General features: G+C 39.1%; 2 protein-coding genes across 2 annotated transcripts; both read left to right on the top strand.

Annotated features, from left to right (window-relative positions):
• Nucleotides 1-4,360: 4,360 nt before the first annotated feature.
• On the top strand, nucleotides 4,361-9,635 carry LOC142524033 (protein IQ-DOMAIN 32-like). The gene is made up of 6 exons (XM_075627758.1): nucleotides 4,361-4,543; nucleotides 5,348-5,728; nucleotides 5,810-6,028; nucleotides 6,502-6,585; nucleotides 6,703-8,395; nucleotides 9,324-9,635. Exons 1-6 carry the CDS (start codon nucleotides 4,460-4,462, stop codon nucleotides 9,341-9,343), a joined length of 2,481 nt encoding a protein of 826 aa, XP_075483873.1. The 5' UTR covers nucleotides 4,361-4,459; the 3' UTR covers nucleotides 9,344-9,635.
• Nucleotides 9,636-10,802: 1,167 nt separating this feature from the next.
• On the top strand, nucleotides 10,803-15,798 carry LOC142525335 (zinc finger CCCH domain-containing protein 6-like). The gene is made up of 4 exons (XM_075629610.1): nucleotides 10,803-11,157; nucleotides 13,452-13,661; nucleotides 14,208-14,332; nucleotides 14,420-15,798. Exons 1-4 carry the CDS (start codon nucleotides 11,098-11,100, stop codon nucleotides 15,543-15,545), a joined length of 1,521 nt encoding a protein of 506 aa, XP_075485725.1. The 5' UTR covers nucleotides 10,803-11,097; the 3' UTR covers nucleotides 15,546-15,798.
• Nucleotides 15,799-15,875: the final 77 nt, after the last annotated feature.

The raw sequence follows: 15,875 nt of genomic DNA, 5'->3' as shown, positions 1-15,875 counted from the left end.
GTGATTCGGCTACCCGGGCTCGGACGAGCGCCAGGGCTCGGCCGGGCACCAGGGCTCGGCCACAGGGGCTCGGCCGAGCACTACCCTGGTGCTCGGCCGAGCTCTACCTCGGGCTCGGCTGAGCCCTACATTGGTGACAGTGCTCGACCGAGCATCAGGGCTCGGTCCTCAGGGGTGCGGCTGGGCTTGGTGCTCAACCGACGTGTTCAAGAAGAACGGCTGAGCTCGTTTATAGATGGTATCGAATTCGGACAAGTCGTGCTCGACAGGTTACGTTTAAGGTCCTCAGGATGAAAACTCAAGCGCGGTGGAATATTTTGGGGGCATCAGTAGTAACCCCCCTTGCGGTCTAAAAGAAGTATTGAATTCTAGATCAGTGAATTGCTATGATTGATCTTGAAGCCCTTGAGTTCAACATTGGTTGCGAGAAGATCTAAACCGTTCAAGTCATTTGCAAGATTTTGGTTGGCTAGGATCAGACGGTGGTGCGGTTCCCGAGGCATTTGAACAGGCATGATCCTAGCCGTCTATTCTTGATTTAATCGGACGGCTCTCCTTCGTCTGACCTTCTTATAAATAGGGCCTTCATTTCATTCTAAAATCTCACCATTCTCTCATTTTCTCTCCAAGTTACAAAGCGTCTTCGGCCCTTTCGACGTTCTCGGTTCGGCCGACTGTCTTGAGTTCGGTAAAATCTCGTTCCCAACTCTATTCTTCTTGACCACTTTGGTAAGTTCTTCTTCCTGTGTTAATTGTAATACTTTGGTTAAGGCATGGATGAAGCTATAGGCACTTCTTCCCCCTCCCCTTCGAAGACTTTGGTGGAGCTTCCTTGGTATGAAATTAAGGCTTCGGTCCTAGGGTATGATGATGTCCCTAGGATTAGAGAGTTATCGGGATTACCTTCGGCTATTGATATTCATATCTCCGAGATTACAGATAGGGCTCATCTCCACCCCGTCGGATATTGCACATTTTACTTGGACCAACTGGAGATGGGTCTTCGGTTTCCTATCCCCGGGATAGTTCAGTGCCTTTGTGATCACTATCTTATATGCCCTAGTCAACTAGCTCCCAATTCCTTTAGCACGCTTTTGACTTTATGAATATTGCTTAGGTATTTTGATATACCCCTCTCCGTAGCCCTCTTAGATCGCTTTGTAAAAATCAAAAGAAAAAAAATTGGTCGGTTTTACCTATCACCCCAGCCCGGGTGTGATTTTTTGGGCGGGAACCCTTCATCCCACAAAGGTTGGATGAACATATATTTTTATGTAGAGTCTGAGCCTCTTCCTTGGCACTGCGATATGGCTTGGGCCGAGCAGTTAACCCTTAGAGATCCTCCCGTACCTAGGCGTGCCATCGACCTGACCCGCTTCCTCGCTAGTATCTCGGGAAGATGTTTTGACGTCAAGAGCCTGGTCCAAGATGATCTTCTTTGTGAATTAGGTTCTGCAGAAAAGGAGTCGAAGTGGAGGGGGACATAGGTATATTTTCCTCCACTTTTCCATTGAAAACCAATATTATGCCGACTCCATGTTTCTTTTGCTTTTTATGTCTCCCCTTTCCCAACATCTTCATTTTCTTCTCTTTATTTTTTTTTAATTTTTTTTTTAAACAGACGAAAGGATCATGAAGTCGGAAATGCTTCAGAACATGAAGAGGAGAAAAGCTGAGATATGAGCCTCTTCAAAATCCTCCACTGCTGAGGCCAAAGTGAAACAAAAAAAGGTGTCCATGGAGTCTGATAGCCAGCCAATGAAGAAGATTCTCATGACCACTACTTCGTTCCCGACCCCCCAAGGCTCTGGGAAGAGGACACACAGTTCTTCCCCGTTCATGACCACCATGATTCCGAAGAGGTTGAGCTGGAGGCACCCCTCGACCATGGGACTTCTTTCATAGCCCATCCTTCCGGACCGGAAGCCCTAAGTTTTGTTCGGCATTTGGTATCCTCTGAAGATCTTGCCATCGTGAAGGCTGCCACCGACCTTCAAGCCATAGAGGCTATGTCCCTTAACTTTATGCAGGTAACTAGTTTTGTTTCTTTCGCATCAATAGTTTTTTTTTTTTTTTTGAACATGTGCCTTTCGCTTCGCAGGCTCTGGTTTGGGGAGGCGAAGTCAGTGGTCGGATATGTGGAGCTCGGGAGATGGCTAGTTCCTCCCAAAAATCAATGAATGACGTCCTCAGTCGACATGGGGAACTTATGAAGCGGATGGAGGATCTTCACACGAAAAGTGAGGCAGAGAAGGTGGCTTTCCTAGCCGAAATCGAAGCTATCCGAGCCCATGCACAGGTCTTGGAGGACAAAGTGGCTTGGGCTGAGCAGATGGCACTTCAATTCGAGATCCCCCGAGCCGTCGTATTCTCCGACGTTAGGGAATCTGAAATTTTGAGGCAATTCGGCAGCCAATATCTCGGCCGAGAAAGGGATCCCCCGAGCCAGAAGGGGTGGAGGAGGGGGTGCATTCCTCTCTTCTCTAAGACGTTCCATCTCCTCCCTTAATCTTTGTATCTCTTGTCTCTGAGTTTCACGATCCTCTCCTGGAGGAGGATTGTTGTCTGGTCTTTGGGCCAAGACCTGTTCGACAGTCGTCGTGATTAGTCGGACGAGTTCTGCCATGTTGGACGTTGGTTGATTGTCCTCTCCCGATCGACTCCTGGTACTTGCCATCCTATCTCTTTTTCAACGTTCCCACAGACGGCGCCAATTGATGATACCAACTTTTTCCTGGGTCCGGTCTGGTGAGCTTGAGCTTCAGATCAACAATGTTTGAACTGGAGCGGATAGAGCACCACCGGTTTATACAGACTAATGTGTACTGAAAGGTGTCGAAAATTTTTCCGACACGACCACTTCGACCTTTTGATCGGATTTAGGAACAGAGAGATGGGAAGATGTGATAGGTGAAAGTTAATATCCTCTTTTCTTTAACCATGAAACATATATGGGTATTTATAGTGGTTGAGAGAACTTCTTCCCATACCGTGCCGAAGTCTATTTTAGGTAAATTTCCTTATAAAATTAAATTCTTCTCCCATCACTGTCAGTCCGGGCCGGATTCCTCGTCACATCTAATCATACGGCGAGATTCTAGCCTATTTAAAGATTATTCACGCTTTTGACATGTGACAAAGTTCTTAGGATAGGAACAAGCTTGGGCCTGAGATTCATATCACAAGCATCTGTGCTTGACAGAACCCTGCTCTGAGCGATGATTGGGCTCGGATACGTGTGATTCGGCTACCCGGGCTCGGACGAACGCCAGGGCTCGGCCGAGTCCTACCCTGGTGCTCGGCCACTAGTGCTCGGCCGAGCTCTACCTCGGGCTCGGCCGAGACCTACATTGGTGACAGTGCTCGACCGAGCATCAGGGCTCGGTCCTTAGGGGTGCGGCTGGGCTTGGTGCTCAACCAATGTGTTCAAGAAGAACGGCTGAGCTCGTTTATAGATGGTATCGAATTCGGACAAGTCGTGCTCGACAGGTTACGTTTAAGGTCCTCGGGATGAAAACTCAAGCGCAGTGGAATATTTTGGGGGCATCATACTATTTACCAAATTTAATTCATAATGAGGGGATTGGTCGATTAAAGACACCACACCAGATTTGAGGCATCGGCCGCAGTCAATTCGTAACTACGTAAACAACTATTTAATAAATCTCAACTGTTTATAATTTATTCCCATATATAACAGATTGCGTTTCGTGCGCACAAGATTAGGCAGTCCAAAGTTTCAATTGATTGGTCTTTTTATTCACTTAGAAACACTATTTGAGTATGTTTATTGTGAGACGATCTCGCAAATATTTATCTGTGATACGAATCAACCCTACCGCTATTCACAATAAAAAGTAATACTCTTAGAATAAAAAAGTAATAATTTTTCATGAATGACCCAAATAAGAGATCCGTCTCACAAAATACGATACGTGAAACCGTCTCACACAAGTTTTTGTCTTTGATGAATTTCTAATACGTTTTTTTCTTCAAATAAATATTACAAAAAACGAAAAAAAATGTTGGTAGAGCAACTTATGCATCCAAATTTTAACAGAGACATTTGTCTCGTATCTTTGTGATCCTACTCTCTCACTATCAAAACATCAAAATAAATGATAAAATATAGAGAAATATATCCACGTCACTCTCCAATGGATAACGTGGTACCATAAAAAAAAAAACGAAAGAAAGAAAGCCTCTTCCAGAAAAGGAAACGGAACTCCCCTGCCTCCGTGCAAAACACGGAATCCAAACCCTCAAGTAAACCAGATTTAGGGGTAGAAATTGACGTCCGCACATTCACTTTATTTATTTATTTATTTATCTCTCTGTTCCATTTCCAAAATAAACATCTAAGTCTAATAAAGTAGTACCATACGTGTTTAAACTGTAAAAGAAATAAAATCGAATTTCTAGAGAGGGAAAGGGTACCTCACAAGTTTTTAGAGCGATAATGGTAAAATCAAGTGGAGCATGCTTCAAGATAATTGCCTGCGGAAGTGATTCAGTCGATCATGAGGATCTGCAAGCGCCGGAAGTGCGTATCCGTTCATATCTTGTTTGAATCTGCTTTTTTTTGAAGAATTTCAAGCGTTTCTATTTTTAGAATATGAGTTTTTGAGTTCGTTTTTGTTTTTGAAGTTATTTATTCATCTGGTTAGTTGCATTTGCTTGGATTGCTTTTGACTTGATTTGAGTTGATTCGATCCCTTTTTTAGTTTAATATATGTGGATGAGCTTCTCTGTTTGATTGGTTGGATGCTCGAATCTATGTTTGTGAACACTAGGATCTGTGAAACTGGCTTTCAGGTGTCCTTTCTTGAATTGAACTTTTGGTTTTGGTACTATTCAACGCTGTGAACAGACTTCACTAGCTCAATTACTCTGCTTCTTAATCTAGTCGATCGAAACTTCGAGTAGCAATTTGCGTCACCGGAATTGGCGATTTTTTGGTTTGATCTTGTTCTTTGTGAACACGTGATGGTCGACGCTGTTGCAGTAACTGATGTTTTTCTTTTTTAAAAAGTGAAATGCTACTTCATGATCGGACCTGCGTCTTTGCTATTTGGAATATTTTGTTGTTTCATTTCCAAAATTGAATACTCCGTGCAATTCTTCCTCTCTTAAGCACGCACTTGGAATTTGAGACCATGTAAATTTCAGTTGTGTAGAAAATGCAGTTGGCTGTTGCTGCTGGAACAAGTACTAGTGGCCGCCTCTGTGTGTCTTGATTATAGTTTAGTCAATAATGAATATGTTTAAATTTGTTCACTAGTTCATGTTGATTTTTATATTTCACTTTCTAAATGAGATAACGCTTGCGAACTTTTGAATACTGCAGAGCAAGAGTTCAGATGAGAGGCGCGGGTGGAGTTTTCGAAAGAGATCTGCCAGACATCGAGTATTGAGTAACACCATCATCTTAGAAGCTCCTTCATCTGTGAAAAAGGAAAGTCCAGAATCTACAGATGTCAACGTCCTTATGCAGTCTAACTTGACTACTCAAGAGAAGTCCTCTGGAATTCGAGGGAAAGAAGAGAAGACTGAGTTGTCTGCTCAACCAAATATAAAGATATTAGACACGATAGCTGATAATGTGGATGACTCTACTGCTGATGCAACCTATGATGAGTCCAGTACGATCGTGGATGGCTCCAGTGCCAATGCAACCTATGACGAGTCCAGTATAAATGTAATCCAGGCTGCTATCAGGCGATCTCTGGTTTGCCTACTTACTGTTATAATTCTTATCTCTCAAGTCTGTTGGGCAATATTATATCATATTCTTTTTATCACTTGCTAGGCTCAAAGACTGCTATCAAAGCAGAAGAACATAATAAAATTGCAAGCAGCTATACGGGGACATTTAGTTCGAAGGCATGCTGTGGGAACTCTTAGGTGTGTTCAGGCCATTGTCAAATTGCAGGTTCTTGTTCGAGCTCGCCGTGCTCGCCTACTTGTTGAAGAATCATGTGATTTTGAGAAGCAAAATGCAAGCAGGGGAAAGAATAATCCCGATCCGGTAGTGATATATAATTTATTTTCTTAATTTTCAGTATCCCATTCAAAATCCCCCTGCCGCAGTAGTATTTTGTTCATTGGTTTCACATTGTTACTCCGGACATTCCTAAATGCCCGTGAACCCCCAATTTTGAAATTACGCTGATTGTGCAGTGACTCAGTGACATTCTGCAGGTCCAAAGGCAGATGGGCAATGATCTAGAAAGTGTGTTAATTTTGTATGATGAGTGTTTGATTGTTTGTTCATAGTGATGCAAATTGTGTTTTAGTTAAATTCTATATTTTTAGAGACGAGATTTGTATCATGAATTTAAGTATCACACTATCACCCCCCTCTCTATCAACTAGATTCATGTTGCGTACGGAACTGAGTCATATTTTCTGATACACTGTTGAAGGAGAACCAAATGAGTGTCATGTTATGTCCCTTTCTTTTTCTTGATTTTTTTTTGTGCTACATTGTCTTCATTTCAGAGGAGTGAAAGAGAAGCAAAAACAAATCTTTCACTCTCTTACATTTCCATCGAGAAATTACTTAGCAATGGATTTGCCCGTCAGGTAAATGAACATTGACACACTTCTATATTTTGGATTTTCCTTGTATTTTGCTTTCATCTATACTACATACATTTACTTAATATAGACCTTGATGTGTGTTCCGAATTTTAATGTAAGCTGTTGGAATCAACACCTAAGTCCAAATCTATCAACATCAAGTGTGACCCCTTGAGATCGGACTCGGCCTGGAAATGGCTGGAAAGATGGATGTCAGTTTCATCGGTGAGCAATGCCGAGGTACTGGACTCTGGATCAGGTGCAGAGCTGCTAGAAAAGAATAATCTTGAGCACTCTGAAGGCAAAGTGGACTGTGTAGTTCCATCTGATCACTATCCCGAGCAAACAAACTTAGCTGGGTTGAGAGCATCAGTCGAAGCATCTGTAAATGACAATGATTTAATCAGTTGCGAGGAAGATGACGTAGATCTCCAAGTGTGCAAATCAACCTCGCCTTCCTCCAGCCATCCTGACCTACAGAACATTGACAAATCAGATTTAACACATGTTGTAACAGAAACAGTTATAAATTTGGAGGCTGAAACAATATCAGAACCTGCTTGTATTGAGATAACGGAAACAGACTTGAATTTGGAGGTGGACGCAAAATCTCTCCCTGATAAGGAAGAAACAGTGTATGAAATTGACTTACCAGATGTGAATAATTTTTCCTCCGAACAACCTGAAATTGATACCAAGAAATTATCAAGGGAGGCAAGTAACCCCACTTTTCTTGCTGCCCAGTCAAAATTTGAAGAACTGAGTTCAGCTGCCAATAATGCTATGCTAGAGTCTTCATCCAACCTGGATCATGATATCGAGTACGACCTGGATGATAAGGTTTCTACTTCTACGGATCAACAACCATTTAGGTCTCAAGGGATTGAATCAGCAGAAAAAAATCCCATTTCCAATGCTCCAGCTGGTCAAATAGGTGGCTCGGAATGTGGGACTGAACTTTCTATTTCATCGACCCTCGATTCACCTGATAGGTCAGAGGTTGGAGTCAATGACATTAAACAGAACCCAAAAATTGCTGACGAGTCTGACCATTCGACAAGTGGAGAAAATTTCGTTCTTGACATCAATGGGATATCCAGCATCCTAGAACCTGATCAATCACACAAAAATATTAATCATTTGCCTAGGGATGATAGTGGTAACTCAGCTACTGTTGAATGTGATAACTCTGTGGTTCCCACAGACTCGCCACCATTAGAAAAGAAGCCAGAGCCAGATCTAAGTGGCCTGCAGCTGGAGTTGGGATCTGAAGCAAGCCACCTGTTACACAAGCAATCCCCTGAAGCATCTCCAAGAAGCCATACAACTGTCACTGAATCTCAAGCAACTCCTACTCGCGTAGTTTCTTCAAAACCGAAGAAAAAAAGAGGGGAAAAAAGTGAGTCAAGTTATAAAAATAAGTCCTTATCAGCTGATAAAAAATCCCTTCCGAACTCTAATCAGGATTCGGCTTCAAGAAGTAGCATGGAGCAGTTACCAAAGGAGCACAAACCTGTAAAAAGGCGAAGCTCTTTTGGTTCAGCAAAACCTGATAATGCTGATCAAGAACCAAGAGATAGTAGTAGCAGTAACTCTCTCCCAAGCTACATGCAAGCAACTGAATCTGCAAGAGCGAAAGCTATACCAAGTGGCTCTCCACGATCTAGTCCTGACTTGCATGAGAAGGATATCTACATCAAAAAGAGACGATCTCTACCTGGTTCAAATGGAAGACATGGATCTCCTCGTATTCAGCGTACTTTGTCTCCGGCACAGCAGAATGCTAAGGGAAACGGAACTCATTCTCCTCAAGGTATCATCTAAATTTTCTTTTGTCTGCGATGTTTAGATGATTTTGATTCGGGTGGATTTCAAACATTTTCCACCATTTATGTTCTTGTATTAATAAGTAATGGATTTTATATGAATCCAACTTTAGTGTCATTTGAAATCCTTACCTGAAACACTTTCATTCCTTAAAAACTTTAATCAAAATTCAACATGATGGTGGATGTATATTGTGTCATTTGAAATAGGATTCCAAAGCTATTGTAGTTTGGAAGTTTTTCACACAGGGTATTTCAAATTCATTGCCTTTAAGTTTAAACTCTTCGATTACTTACTATAGGGTTTTCAGATATACTCAACTTTAAATCCATTCTCAGATCAATTCATTTGAAATAACGGATTTATTTCATGATTTGAAATTCATTTTAGTTGTTCGGTAGTGTTGATATGGGGGATTTATTAGTTCAAAGTCTCTCACTTCAAGCTTTTATATTAACAATTATAATGGCTTTCAAATGCACTCAACATTAATGCCATTTGAGATTCAAATTTCAAAACTATCCGCCATGATCAAATTCGTCCATCTATATGCAATCTAAATACACCCATTTGTTTGAATGCATTTGAATTTCATAATTTGAAATCATTTATATATGAATCAATGTGGTTAAATTGAACTTTCAAGTCCCTGTTTCGTTCTAAATGCATCTTAAATTGTGATGGATTTCACTTTGATTTGAGAATGAATTTGAAAGTTAGATTTTGGGTGATTTCAACTCATCATAATTACTTAACGGTTTGCAATCTCATTTGCATCTCGCCCCTATTGAAATAAATGTCCTAAGCATCCAAGATCGTTATATCCATGATTAATAACGTTGATCTGTTCGCACCCAAATTTTATTTCTTTGGTGTCCACCATATCTGCTCACTGCTTGTCCTAATTGTATCAGACCGCAAATGGAGGAGGTAATAAAAAATCTTGGGTACTCGATGGAGGAAAGATGATGCATTGGTACCATATTCTTTTTCTTTTTTCCGTTGGATATATATAGAGTTTCTGAGATTGCATGTAATTTACTACTCACGAGTCACAATTTTGTTATTTTGTTTTTTCCCCCTTTCAATCTGTCTGAGAGTTGCTTCTTTTTTTTTCCCCGAGAGTTTGATTGATTTTTAACTTGTGTTTGGCCAATGGTTAATGCCTTTTAATCTTGTATTGACTTTAAACTTGAGATATACATGAAATGTTGCCATTACAGAGATGTGTTGAACTTTGTCGCAGTTATTAATGATACCTTCGCAAAACTGTTTGCATGATTTGCTTTCGATTCACGTGTCTTATGACTCTATTCTCTAGAATCGGTGCGGTACATTTTAAAGAAAAAATTAATTGTTATGATGCTTATATATAAAAATATTTATATATTTTTTTTAAAAAATCCATTTTATTGTTAGTAACAAAACTTGTATGATTCTACCTTTTGTTTTTTTAACTTCGTCAATTATTTAATTAAAAAAAATGACATTCTCATATATATTTATTTTACAAATTTTTTTTAAAAAAAACTTGTATGATTCTATCAAATAATACAAACAAACTTAAAAGTTCTCAATCATTTTTTATCGTAAACATTGTTTGGTTGTAAGATAACTATTTTAAACAAAAATTTTGTTCTAAAGTGTTTATTTTTTCATCTTGAAAATATCATATATTCATAATAAGGATATCATAATAAAATAATGTTTAAACGATAATTTAATTTAAGAGAAATAAAGCAAGTGATTTGATGTATTAGGTGAAAGATCAATTTTAAGTGTTGAAATATAGTTATTGATTTTTTGCAATAGATTATGATATTAAAAAATATGATTAAATTTATAAATTATGAATAAGTATGAAATCAAAATTGAAAAGTGTTTAAAAACAAAAATGAAAAAATTAAATGAGAAATTGATCATGTTTGATAAATAATTGATTTTAATATTAACTTGTTACTAAAATTACTTTTGTAGATTCAGAGTCGTCTACCACCAATTTTTGGATTTCATTTAAATTAACGCTGAATTTAAATTTAAGAAATACACAAAACTAACTAAAATTTTTTAAGTCAAAATTCAATAATTATTTTTTTAGTGATTACAAACACTCCCTTAAATTATTCCCAAATTATTTTTTTTAATCCATTAACAAATGCATATTTTCGATAACTTTGATTCTTTAAAATGTTTTCTCACAAAATTTAATTTACTTCACGGGTCAAATAAGAAACCGAAACAATGAATTCGTTCCGTGTTTTAATTGTTTTTGAAAAAAGAGAGAAAGAAATTAATCCGTTCACAGACACCACGCGCTCTACTGGAGCGTGTTGCGAAAACAAGTTACAATTATATATATGGCACGCTAGGATCGTGTGACGTAATGAAATGACTGTGAAAGGGCAAATGGGCAAAAAGCAGAAAAAGTGGATCAGAGGATCTAGGGTTTCTTTGTATTTCTACTCCCCCGTCCCCCCATCGTCTCTGATTTTCTTCTCTGTGTTTCTCTGTCAATGTATGGCTGAAGACAATTGAAAAGCAATCGATTAAATTTAAACGTGAATCTTTGTTGTATAAGTGATTGCTAAATCGGAATTTGGGTTTTTATTGCAAAAATCGATCGAATTTTAAAAGACGTGTATCTATATATATATTTTTTTAAATCCAATTAATTTACTTGTGAAAAAAATGGGAGGATCGCAGAAATCGAAAAGGGTCTCTTGGGCATCAGATGTTAATCTTTGTCAGGTAAATCTTTTGAAGATTTTTCAGTTACTTCGTCTTGTTGAATGATTGCACTAACTAATTTTATGGTATAGTTATCCACAAGGGGAAAAAGTTGACGTTTATGAACTTAAAAATCTAATCAAAGGTTGGGAAAATAATTTATCCAGTTAATCCATATCGGATAAAATGTTAATTTCAACAATTTACTTAATTATTTGATTGGGACATTATTAAAGCGAACTGGATGGATTAAATTTCATTTCATCGTATCTTAACTAAAAGAAACTTTGGAAATAAAGTGCATTTTTGTATTTAGCAATGCTCTGTGTTTTCACAATTTAAAATTGGCTACTGAAATGGGCTGAAAGTGAAATTGATGAGTGTCGCGCATCATTGTCAAGTGTTGATACCAGTAAATATATTTACTTAAATGTTCGTTAATGATTACATCTGTGATGTTTATATATAGGATTCAGTGTAGCTAATTATTGCAATCTCGTTCTTAAAATTTTAGTATATCATATATGAGTTAAAATAGTTGGGACGCCAAGAAAATCTTCTGAGGTAGTTGTTACAAGGCAGGCATTTTGTTACTGACGATTTTGGATAATAGATAAACTAATTTCAAGTATCTATGGCGGGTATTTGGCGGTTTCATATACTGACTCCAGATTGTTGTCTTGTTTAGCTTTTTATATCAAATTTTATGTGGTTGATTAATGAACTGCGCCAATTAGTACTTGTGTTGATTGAGTTAAGTTCCTGGGGGCACGCCTAGTGTAGTGATGGCTGATTGTCGCCTCGTTTTCATTGAAACATTATATGTGAGTATTGGCATATGAATGGAATGAAATGAAATTATAATATTTATTATTTTTGGTGGAACTGAATATATATGAAGGTAAGATTAGAGCGTGCCTTGTGCAAGTCTTAGTCCATTTATTATGTGGCGAAAACTAATAAGTGTGATTTGTGGTAGTTGGGAAGTTCTATGTTTTAAATCAATCAAGGGCATCATAGAATAAAGTTGAATAGGTGATAAATGTAGGACTTTGTGAGGAAACAGTAAATGAAATTTCAGTTGGAGTGACATCATTTTCATACTGACACCAAAATGGTGCTATCTGGAACACTCCAGGTGTCTCGTGGCTATTGTTTGTCATTCGTTGCTGCAAAGTGAAATGCGAAGAACAAAAATTAGCTGAGGGATTTTAAGTAGCTTTTGGCAGGACAAGTTATAGACTTTGCCGATCCTTCTTCATGGTTAAGTACATAAGCAAGCTGAGTTAAGCATGTTTAACCATTGCTACTTTTATATGAAGTTTTCCGATTAAAGGGAGCTTCAGTTTTTCACTTCTTTTTATTTTCTGAATCTGTTGCTATTTGGTCAAGAATGGATAATCAGCTACAGATTTTACACCAATCTCTTTAGACAGTGAAAAAGATAATGTACTTCTCTATGACAGATGTATGGTAGAAATATTAACAATTAGCCCCCTAATTTCCTACACTTCACATTTACTTGATCCGTGATTGTGTTTGAGAATTTTTCCTTTTGGCTGTTTGGTTTGTTGCTGCTGTATATGGATTTATGCTGCATTGACAATTTGCAATAATTTCATCCTGGAAAAAGCATATTGATTCTTCTTGCTCAAATTTAATTGGAAACAAATTGGTGTCTGTCTCTAGCATCTCCTGCATGGCTAATGACATAGATGATGCGGAGAACATTCATGCATTGGCTGGAGCTAATTGTGCGTCTCTAAGAGAGTGAGAGATCTTTCTTTCACTTGCGATATCAGTGATGTGAAGTGCTTGGGTCCTTACTTCATGTGCATTTCCTTGCGAATGTGCTATTCTCATACATTTATTTGTAATATTCATGCCGTTTTGGTCCGGCATCAATTACGTTTGAAATTCAGTGATATTGGCTCTGTGTGTGTGCGAAGGTGCGGAAAGTGTGTCCCAGATTGGAGTCCGGATTCGATTGTTGGACTTTCAGTGATGTGATATGTTTAGTTGTCCACTTTGTTGGAACTTGCACATGTGCCCTCGATCTTTGTATCTGGTGCAGCTTTGTGTGCTTAGGTCTACAGTTGTTTTCTCTGGTAAAACTAGTAGTTTCAACTCCATCTACTCATTGTTAAAGTAGCCTGTAGAGTTTGTATCCAATCAAAATACACTAGGCATTCTCTGGCGAATAGTGTCAATCAAGTCCTCTCAAATGACATGGTCCATTATAGTTGTTGAGTTACAGATATACTGATTCTCGTCCTAAATTGCTATGTAATAGACTTGTGCCTTCCTTTTGTCAGGTAAGGTTGTTTTTGTCGGAAGAATCTCCCTCACAAGTGGTATTGGGAACACAAGATCACCTCCAGGCAAAGACGTCATGGCCAGACCAGTCAGGGGATGCAGGAACCGATGACAATTTACCACCAGGCTTTGAAGGAATCCAGCCTGCAAATCTTTGGAGAGTTAATCTGTCTCAAATACCCTTAGTTACATGGAGATGGCCTCCAAGAGTAAGTCTACCGTTTTTATCTTTATCTCTCCATATATTGCTAAACCATTATCTTTAAGGATGTAGAAAACTCTTTCATGTTCCTCGGGATCTATTTGTTCTCTTGTAAATTTGACTTGACTGGGGTGAAGCTGGGATTCTCTTAACTTTGGATCATCTTTTTGACAATAATAAGTCCTCATTGCGATTTCATATACAGTTTCACACGACCGACTCATGTATAGTGTTATGGTATTGGCTTGTGGAATATGTTGCACTTATTAGTCCATATTTCAATCCTAAATCTTCAATATGTTCTCAGTTCAGAGTCTAATTTGGATTCAAAGTGTATATTGAGTTTACAGTGTCATAGTTCTAACACGGTTGGCTTTCTGAGCATTGATTCCTCGATACGATAGTCACCCTCTCCTCAGGTGAGTAACAGAGGGGAGAGATATTATTGATGGTCACTGGGAAAGTTGAGCTTCTGCATGTGTGTGGTGCTTATGTGTGCCAGGGATGTAGAAGTATTGTATTCTTCTGAATCTCACATTTCAACTCTTCGCAGTTTGAAGTGAAGAGTGAATGGGCAGTGGTTGCAGGGGAAGAGAGCACAGAAGTTGAAGCACAGAATCAACGAGAAATGAGAGTTCTAGAAGCCGTATATCCACGCCCCTCAGCTATTCCTCCAAAGTATGATAATTAGTCGATGATTGATCTTTCATGCTTCCAATGTCCTTTGTTTTGTGCATTAATCATTAAGTTTCTATCTTTCATCAGTCCTTCCGCATTAGAATGTGCTGAAGACTCAATTGCCAATTATCAAAACACTCCTGTGGTTCCTATCACACCAATTGAAGATGAGGACGCTGCTGCATTGGATAACACAACATTTACCTCTGTGGCAACTAACAGCCACCTCGCAAGCTCACATCCCAATCACTTGCCCCATTCGTCGATTTCATCTCATGGCAGTACCACAAATGGAGTTTTATCTACAGATGTGGAGCCCGATGTTGTCTCTGCTGCACATGCTGCCTTGACTTCAATCTTGTCAAATGGTGATCAACATAATCTGATCGATCAAGAGTTGCTTATGAAAATTCTCGGCAATCCAAAAATGGTCGAGCAACTCTTGACAAACCATGCCACTTATTCCAGTTCGCAGAATATGCCATCATCTGGAATGCCTAATATGCCCTCCTCCAAGTTTCAGTGTCTGCCAGTCATCGGAGGACAACCCGGTACAACTTCCAGCACACAACTTATGCTATCATCTCATTCATCTAATTTGCCATCATACAGCTTGCAGAACGTGCCATTCGTTGGAGTGCATAATACACCATCTACCAACACACAGTACCCACCCACACCCACACCCACACCCAATTTAAGGTCACCCCCCAAGCATTCATTTGATTCTGTCAACTTTGTCATCGATAGAAGAGGTCCACTCTCTTCTCACCTTTCAAGACCAGAAATCATCGCCCCTTCAACGGTTACAGCAAGTATACCTTTTTACCCCCCTATCAGAAATGTACGGCCTTCTGTACCTGATGTGATGTCAGCACCTTCTCAGGGAGTTCCGTTGGTGAAGGACGTAAATTATTACAAGAGTCTCATTCAGCAACATGGAGAAGAAAGACGGGAAAGTTTGCCTCAATTTGCTAATCAAAGTAACCAACCACTGGGGACAAGTGAAGAACCGATGCATGTGGCAAAATTAAAAGACTCGAAACAAAGGATAATGAAGCCTTGCATCTTTTTTAATAGCCCAAGGGGTTGCAGGAATGGAGCTAATTGTGCATACCAGCATGATGTGTCGTCCCAACAAAGGATTGGTGGTGTTCCAGAGGTTCAAAGTGCCAAGAGGGTTAAAATCGACAGAGAGATTACTGGTACTTGAGCGTTCAATGTGCATCCATCTTCATGAATCGATTGAGTGAGTGATGGTTTATGTCTTAACCATTTTTTCATCTTCTTTGCAACGGGAATCAGTTCATGTGGATGATTTTTCTTTTTTTCAGTCTTAAGCTGAGAAACATTGAGCTACCTTTTGTATAATTTTAAGCTGGGGTTACAGACTCATTTTGTTTTGGAATTCATGGTAGATGATCTTCGTGAAGTACTAAAATTCATTGGTTTTGTATATTTTTTTATCGGTGTATTTTCTTTTATGTTGCGACCGCCAATAATTTTGAACTAAGATGGTGCCAACGGTGGCAGATGAATATGA

This window comes from Primulina tabacum, chromosome 14 (genome assembly GCF_025594145.1).
Source record: "Primulina tabacum isolate GXHZ01 chromosome 14, ASM2559414v2, whole genome shotgun sequence".
Taxonomy (NCBI): domain Eukaryota; kingdom Viridiplantae; phylum Streptophyta; class Magnoliopsida; order Lamiales; family Gesneriaceae; genus Primulina; species Primulina tabacum.
This window is presented reverse-complemented; position numbering and strand designations above follow the sequence as displayed.

Coding starts and splice junctions, on each gene's coding strand:
- LOC142524033 (XM_075627758.1), top strand. CDS start 4,460: ATGGTAAAATCAAGTGGAGCATGCTTCAAGATAATTGCCTGCGGAAGT. Junction 5,729..5,809: donor CTGCTATCAGGCGATCTCTG/GTTTGCCTACTT, acceptor ATCACTTGCTAG/GCTCAAAGACTGCTATCAAA. Junction 8,396..9,323: donor CGGAACTCATTCTCCTCAAG/GTATCATCTAAA, acceptor TAATTGTATCAG/ACCGCAAATGGAGGAGGTAA.
- LOC142525335 (XM_075629610.1), top strand. CDS start 11,098: ATGGGAGGATCGCAGAAATCGAAAAGGGTCTCTTGGGCATCAGATGTT. Junction 11,158..13,451: donor CAGATGTTAATCTTTGTCAG/GTAAATCTTTTG, acceptor TCCTTTTGTCAG/GTAAGGTTGTTTTTGTCGGA. Junction 14,333..14,419: donor CCCTCAGCTATTCCTCCAAA/GTATGATAATTA, acceptor ATCTTTCATCAG/TCCTTCCGCATTAGAATGTG.